The sequence below is a fragment of the Nicotiana sylvestris genome, chromosome 10, assembly GCF_000393655.2.
Source record: "Nicotiana sylvestris chromosome 10, ASM39365v2, whole genome shotgun sequence".
Classification (NCBI taxonomy): domain Eukaryota; kingdom Viridiplantae; phylum Streptophyta; class Magnoliopsida; order Solanales; family Solanaceae; genus Nicotiana; species Nicotiana sylvestris.
Window position 1 is genome coordinate 171,066,647 of NC_091066.1, and position 7,911 is coordinate 171,074,557.

Here is a 7,911-nt window from a genome sequence, read left to right on the forward strand (position 1 = left end):
TAGTATGTTACGTTTTTTCTTATTTTTTTAAGCTCGTAATTAATTAGGATTTTCTTTCTTTATTTTAGAAGACTAATTTTAATAGAAAAAATGTAGTCATTTAAGGATTGTCCATTTAAAAAATAAAATGAGATAAGCTTCGCATAGTAAAACGTATAGATTGCGGGGCCCTCACAAATGTATGTATTAATTACTTAGAACTCGGAATCGGTTGCTTAGCGAAATTCACGGCTTTTTTCCAAAATAACCACGCGCTAGTCGTTTTAGGCACGCATTTTAATAATCTTACCTTCTTAAACTCAGGTGTGCATTTCATGTGACCCAAATCCAAATCCCAAAACATTGAATAAAATTGTGTTCCGGATTGCGGGTGCATTTCATGTGACGCAATTCAAAGACATGTTTTTTGAACGATGTTCACATTCTTAAAAAAAATAAAAAATAAAAAAAAAAAAAATTAATAATAATAAAAGCAGCTAAAAGTTAAAGTTTGCACATAAGTTCATAATCGTATAAAAAACAGATATTTAAGCTAAATATGACAGTGGAGCGATCGTGCTAGAACCACGGAACTTGGGAATGCCTAACACCTTCTCCCAGGTTAACAGAATTCCTTATCCGGATTTCTGGTTCGCGGACTGTTAACAGAGTCATTCTTTTCCTCGATTCAGATTAAATCGGTGACTTGGGACACCATAAATCTCCCAAGTGGTGACTCTGAATTAAATAAACGAATCCCGTTTTGATTGTCCTTTAATTGGAAAAACTCCCTCTGCGCCCTTGGGGCGCGGGTAAAAAGGAGGTGTGACATAGAGATATTTTTATTTTTGAATTATTTTTAGCCGGATCCCCGCACCCGTGTCGGTTCTAGGATCCATATCCCCGAATCTTAAATTTCCATCTCAAAGCATCCGACCTCTAGATCCGCACCCGGATCCCCGCACCCATGTCGGTTCTAGGATCTATATCCCCGAATCTTAAAATTTCCATCTCAAAGCATCCGATCTCTAGATCCGCACCCGTGTGAAACACCCGCACCCATATCAGAGCAACTTAAATGCAGGTTCTCGGATAATCTCTTCCTCATCTACACCTTAAACCCAGTCTAGGAAAAATAGGCATATGAAAGAAGCACATGAATTTCCAGCACATGTGATACAATACAATCCTCTCAACTTGTTCTCTATAAAGCCTCATTTGACTTGTTTGTCAACTATAATTACAGCGATGTGCGCATCTGTCGCGTTTAACAAACTCAGTTCCAGCTTCTTCGTGGCCTGAAATGATCCGGTAAGAGAAAGAAAGATAAGAATATCAACCTACCATAAGTAGAAACTCCTCGTATCTCTATCCTACGTATCATATTGGCTGTTTTATACCCCTACAAAATAATCATATATTCTTTAAAGAGTATATATATTTATACTTCCGGTTCTTTTGTCGTGAGCGCCAGATGTATGCAAGCGCTCCGAATGCACAGCTCGCAACTGCAATAGCCAATGCAGCTCCCACTGGAACCACAACTGCATTTGTCGAGGCTACCAACTCTTCGGCAACTATTTTTTCGGTCTGACCACTACCTCGCTGTTCACTTTCCTTATAGAGAGTTACTAGTTCTTTCCCATAGTAACTGACCAAAAACTTAAAGACCTCGTTCTCATCCCAATCGATCTTACTATTTTCCTTGCTCGTCTTGCTCGGGCTGAGGTAACACGATGAACATTGCTGTTTTGGAGGCCAAATAGCTTTTGGGAATTCAGGATCGCCAGTTCCAAGGGACGCTTCTTCTTTTATTAGTCTTTCGTTGACCTTGTTGTGAGCACGCCACAACCAGAGAGCAAAATCACGTGCTTTCTTGAATGGAGTAGACACGCTGAAAATTAGGAATATTTGAACAGAACAGTTACCATTGCCTGATTTGGATTAGCAGATAGCAAAAGGTAATGATCGGACAGAATAAGTTGAGAAACAAAAAGAAGTTCAACATTTTTTACCTTGAGCACATTTCGTAAAAGTGTTGCCTACACTCCTCACAGACGAAAAAGTTGTGTACAAAATCACAAGTACTTCTAAATGCCATGTTGCTTTCTCCGTCCTCCACTCTTACGGAGAGTGAATGTAACAAAATCCACAAACCGCAACTGCAAAAGAAATAAACGTCATGTGGCTAAGGAAACCGCTAGAGCTAATTTTATCTATACAACAACTCTTTTAAAGTTGTGAATGTATTATGTTAATAGAAGCATATTATCACTAAACAATCAAACTTCAGCCTTTCTCTTTGATTGACCTGTTTTATGTCGTGCTAGTTATCAAATTAGATATGGAAAGACAAAAGACGGTGGAAATAAGCAGAAGAAAGTTATCAGAAATCTAAAAAAGCATCTTAACGAGTGACAAACAGTAACGTATATAAGCATGCGCAGGAATCAAGCCCTCTATTTGCCTGTGCATATTTTTTTGGTACAGTTTTTAGTGAATATACAATCACGAAATTTGTAATACTTATGAAGAAGAGACTACATGAATGATTAATTACCTAAAACCTCTAGTATCATTCTTGCTGCCACGACAATACATCTGCAGTGGAAAACAAATTTGAACAGCTTTAGTTGCACTATACAAAATAAAATACAGAATCTCTTTCAATCTAATAATACGAGATATAGACGGCATTTATTAACTCAAGTGTTTTACAAACTTCACCAAAGTAGTGAAAACTATAGTCCCTGAGCAAGCTTTGTTCTAATTGGCAGCAATTTTCATTTAGTTTTTGAAGTACAAATCTTCCAACACGAGTAACTTCCGAGAAAAAAAATCTTATTTAATATGGTTCCGGAGAAACATTTTGCATCGATAGCCAAGCACTTCAGTGTGGGGCAAGGGGAAGTGTTACTTTAAGAATATACAGTGAAGAAGCTAACTTGTGTAACCTACCCAATATCCGCGAGGAACCTCTTTACCACAAATCTGGTAATTTTCCAGCACGCCATTTTTGCTACAACTTTCAGCTTCCTCATTGTTAACCAACATCGTAGATGATGGACACAGATCATCAAAGTTAACAAGTACATCTGCACTCCCCTTCCGGCACCTAGTATAAGTATACAACTCCACATGTAAGGGAAACACGGTTATTGCTAAAAGCCTACAATAATGCAGAAAAGCACCGAAGAATAGGAGAAAACCTCCTAGAAGGGTGATGAGCAACCAAAAGCTGAAGAAACTTTATAAGTGATGTCCGAGTTTCTGGTTTAATCATCTGCACGGATTGAGGACTAACAACTTAAAAAATAAGTTGGTCGCACATAAATTATTGATCTAACAAAGACAGAGGATTTATCCCTTTACCTTGTGGTCTAAAATAATACTAAAGGCAGTAGATGTTGCCTCCTCAACATCATAGATAGCTTTGGCAATCTTCACAAGCAAAATTTTGCAGAAGTAAGAAGAAGTATATAAGAGGCAGCTTAAATTTCGTTTATGTAAGAATCCAAAGTCATGCTCTAGTAACCTGGCCAGGATCCGAAGTGTTTGTCTGAAGATGCTCGTTCTCGTATTTTCCATCATCCAAACTGTATGAGCTGAGAGTTCAAAGTTAAGGAAAGAAGAATGCAGAAGCTAGTCAAAGACAGATCAGAGAATAATTTTTAAGTGGAGCATCTTATTATGCAGTAGTGCAAAATGAATGGTAACATGAGCAATAGCCTGTGATAGAATACACTGCACATTTGCATTCTGCAATAGGGAGAACTTCAACTTCCATTACATTGATATTAAGTCACTAGATATTATGAGTAATTTTACCAGTGTACATGTTCGCCAGGTAGTTTAGAAGTTGAGACTATTATTTTTCTTTTAATTTCAAGATCCAACTGAAATTCACACAGGACATCAGCCTATAGTGTCGTTTAGCGGTGGAAATTACAAGAGCTCTGTGTAATTCAAGGTTTTCGAATTCATGTAAAAGGCGAGAAGACCAAACATTATGTCAACTTTGATGATGCAGGGATCTTTGTTGTCACACAGTTCATCATACACAAAGCCCGTCCAAGTCTCCCTATCACTTCCTAATTACTCCACCTACACAGAATGCTCACATTCCCTTTCTAGTTGCCCCAAAGCTATGTTGCTCGGACTCTCCGAAAATATTGCCAGGTGCATGTCGGATCCTCCAAAAGTAGAGCACCTTTGGAGGATCCGACATGGGTGCGGCAATATTTTAGAAAGTCCATGCAACATAGTCCCAAAGTGAAGTCCAGTTACAACAAATTTAAAAGCAACTGTTATAGTTTTGAACTTTACAACTTTATCCTTTAAAAGCCAAACGGAAAAAAACCCCATAGGCTCTCCCATCGACTACTTAACAGCATATGTTACCTTCATTATTTTTAAGAATAAAGGAAAGAAACTATAAAAAAACAATCATTTATACCTTCCCAGTTGTTTGTTGATCCAGCCAAGCAAGACATCAGCAGTTCGTCCACTTTCAATCGGAATTATTTCACTCTTTCCTTGTTTTGGAACCCAACCACCACTAACAAACTTCTTAGGAGGTCCCCAAAAAAGCATCGGGTACCGATCCACGGAGAACTTGTCACAAAGCTTAGAATTTATCTGTGCTGCCAAAAAGGTGATAAGTGATGGGAATAAATCAGTTAGGTTAAGTAGAGTGTGAAAGAGCATAACTCATGGTTATACATATGATACGAAACAATTTTGAAACCATAAAGACCTAAGCAAAGACGAACAGTTTTCATTAACGCAGGAAATCATCAGAAAAATGGAAAAGATATCAATATGCTTCCTGATGGCGTAGAATAACATATCAAGTAAAAGAAGAAGATTATCTATAATATAGAGCATTTTTCTAGAAGCATAAAGAAAGCATAGAGCAATACCGTCGATGCACAATCTACCCGTGTCATTAATATGATTCCTGGATGACTAGCATCTGCCCCGTTGAAGAGTCTTGCAACTTTTTCATATTGTGGCTGCAAAATTATTGCTACTTCTATGAGAAACATTACAACAAAAAACTACTCATCCTATCCCATTTTACCCACTTACCATTTGGAAACATGACTTCATCGTCATTTGATTTTTATCCGTCTGAATTTTTTCTTCTTTTAACTTCTCAAGTGTTCGGTTTTTATCTGTTTTGTTAGTATCTTTATGCATTTATTAGTCTATGGGTATTCAACAACAACAAACCCAGTGGATGCCCACAAGTGGGGTCTAGGAAGGGTAGGATGTACGCAGCCTTACCACTACCCCAGGGTAGAGAGGCTGTTTCCGATAGACCCTCAAGACGGAAAGAAGCAGTGGCAACAAGAAGTACCAACTATATGGGTATTACTTTATAAATATAAGACCTAATGTTCAAATCTACATTGAAACTTGTCAAAGTCTGACTCTTGTAATATGAATCTGATCATCAGTTTTGGGATAGAGGTAATACCTTATAATTTCTACAAGCGGGACACCTGCAAGACTATGAAATATGAGCATTTTTGGGATAGACAGTGCTTCAAGTAAGAATCACATGGCTTACAAATAGGAACTCAAAATACTGAAATATGAGCATAGACTTTGACAGCATTACAATCAGTCAGTCGAAGACTACAAAGAAAAAACGCAAGTAAAGGTAAAGTTTTACGTCTTGCCTATACCAAGACAAACAACATGCAGACCGCTGAATTCGTTTATCTTTTCTACTAGCTTAGTACTTCATTGCAGAACAAGTTGACCAAAGAATGTTACATAACCAAGAAATAAATAGAACATCAAACCAACAGTTGCGATAACCCGTGAATTACCTTCAACTCTTAGTTTGGTGAAATAAAAAGAACATAACCAAGTATATGAAGGGCAGCCCGGTGCACAATTATAAGCTCTCGCTATATGCGGGGTCCAGGGAAGGGCCGGACCACAAGGGTCTATTATACGCAGCCTTACCCTGCATTTCTAAAAGAGGTTGTTTCCACGGCTCGAACCCGTGACCTCCTGGTTGAGGCAGTTGATTGAAATTTAACCATAATGAAAGATTTTACCAACCAGCACATACTTCCTTAAGACCAACAAAGTAAGTTTTTTTAGTCAATCCAAACCCTCCAGATTACCAAAGCTACAATCTCTGTATTCTTACTGAGCAAAAAAGAAATCAAAAAGCTACAAAAAAGGCATCCCGGTGCACTAAGTTCCCCCTATGCGCGGGGTTCGGGGAGGGCCGGACCACAAAGGTCTATTGTACGCAGTCTTACCCTGCATTTTTTACAAGAGGCTGTTTCCACGGCTCGACCCGTGACCTCCTGGTCACATGGAGGCAACTTTACCAGTTACGCCAAGGCTCCCTTCAAATCAAAAAGCTACAATCTTTGATTTTAAAAAAAAACTGTAATCTTTGATCTAATTAAAAAAAAAAAAAATAAAAAAAAAAAAGCAGCTACAACCCTTGATCAAAAAAGAAAAAAAAGCTACAATCTTTGTATTCCCCTCAAAACCTATAAACTATACCAAGCAACAGAAACAAATAAAGAAGTTTCCCAGAGCAAAGACTATTTATATACAAACTACCTGCAATATGTACATCCCAGAATTTGCTATAGAAAAAGATGTTATTTTTACATTAAATCAATAGTACAGCAAAAAAAAAAAAAATCTAAAATGGGCCATCAAATTTCAGTCATAACCCCAAGAGTACAAATAACTCGTCTATAAAATCCCATTTACTAAACAAACCTGGAAAAAAAAATTTAATTATTTATTTATTTTACTTTGTCTCTACCAAACAACATGGTTCCTCCAAGAAACATTTAATTCTCAAAAAACCCAAAAAGAACAAAAAAACATAAAATTGTTTTTTTATATATATGAACTGACCAGTGAGCAAAGAATTCAACAATGGCAAAAGGTGCAGGAGTTTCCTTAAGAACAGAATCAAAGTTGGTGGCATTTAAATCAATAGCAAAATCACCATCTTTGCTATTTTCATTTATGATTGATCGAAGAATCACACGTTGAGATCCACTTGATATTGAAACTGATTGTTCAAAGCTTGAAAATAATAGAATCAAGAATAGTAACAAAAATACAGAACAAAAAGTCATGACCAAAATTTTGTGTAAAGTGAAAAAGAAAAAGGTTATATATTGGGGTGCAAAAAAATTTACAGAAATGGGGGAGAAACTAGAAAGAGACAAAGATGAAGATCAAATTTGAGGTATAGAAGTTTCAGAGATTTAGGGAAAGATTTTGATCTGATTTTGGTAATAACTAAAGAAAGTATAATTTTTTTTAAGGTTTTGTCAGTATAAGTACCAAATGCCACTATCTTTTTAGTTAGTTGAGCAATTTTTATTTTTTTATTTATTTTTTTGGTCAATTTGTACTTTGTAACTTTTTTAGCGCGCGTTTGGACCTAAAAATCGTAAAATTTCAAACAAAAAAAAAAGTTAAACAAAATTTCAAGCGAAAATAGTATTTGAAAATTAAAGTTATATTTGGATATAAATATAATTTTGGGTTGTTTTTGAAGTTTGTAAGTGATCTAAGTGAAATTTTTTGAAAAAACAGCTTTTTAGAGTGTTTCAAATTTTCGAAAAAAAAACAAAATTAATCATGAAGTAAAAAAAAATAAAAATTTTATGGCCAAACACGGGTTTCGAAAAAAGTAAATTTTTTTGAAAAAAAATCTATGTCCATACGTGCTCTTAGATACTCCCTTCGTTCTAATTTAAACGAAATAATTTGACTGGATACAAAATTTTAGAAAAAAAGATGAAAACTTTTAAAACTCATAATCTAAGTTATCAAGATACTTAGGGGTCATTTGGTTGGAAAGAAATTATCCGGAGATTAATTATTCCGAGATTAGTTATTTTATCTTGCCATGGTGGATAAAAAAAAATA

At 36.1% G+C, this 7,911-nt stretch overlaps 1 protein-coding gene across 5 annotated transcripts; it reads right to left on the minus strand.

Moving 5' to 3' along the window:
* Positions 1-1,115: 1,115 nt before the first annotated feature.
* LOC104250165 (sulfhydryl oxidase 2-like) lies at positions 1,116-7,278 on the minus strand. 5 transcript variants are annotated; one of them, XM_009806738.2, is made up of 12 exons: positions 6,883-7,278; positions 5,462-5,486; positions 4,902-4,994; positions 4,436-4,617; positions 3,515-3,584; positions 3,352-3,420; positions 3,189-3,262; positions 2,938-3,094; positions 2,540-2,580; positions 1,995-2,141; positions 1,427-1,873; positions 1,116-1,277 (listed from the first exon to the last, which is right to left on the minus strand). In XM_009806738.2, exons 1-12 carry the CDS (start codon positions 7,107-7,109, stop codon positions 1,256-1,258), a joined length of 1,554 nt encoding a protein of 517 aa, XP_009805040.1. In that variant the 5' UTR covers positions 7,110-7,278; the 3' UTR covers positions 1,116-1,255. The 5 variants fall into 5 exon arrangements, with proteins under 5 accessions (XP_009805040.1, XP_009805039.1, XP_009805038.1 ...); XM_009806737.2 differs by having other exon boundaries at positions 1,116-1,873; positions 3,515-3,575; XM_009806736.2 differs by having other exon boundaries at positions 1,116-1,873.
* Between the last annotated feature and the right edge of the window lie 633 nt (positions 7,279-7,911).

What these genes read in the sequence shown, in the direction of transcription:
- LOC104250165 (XM_009806736.2), bottom strand. Translation starts at nt 7,109, where the DNA reads ATGACTTTTTGTTCTGTATTTTTGTTACTATTCTTGATTCTATTATTT. An exon ending in ATCAACAAACAACTGGGAAG is followed by an intron (nt 3,585 to 4,435) that starts GTATAAATGATT and finishes TTGAACTCTCAG; the next exon opens with CTCATACAGTTTGGATGATG. An exon ending in GCTCATCACCCTTCTAGGAG is followed by an intron (nt 3,095 to 3,188) that starts GTTTTCTCCTAT and finishes TACTTATACTAG; the next exon opens with GTGCCGGAAGGGGAGTGCAG.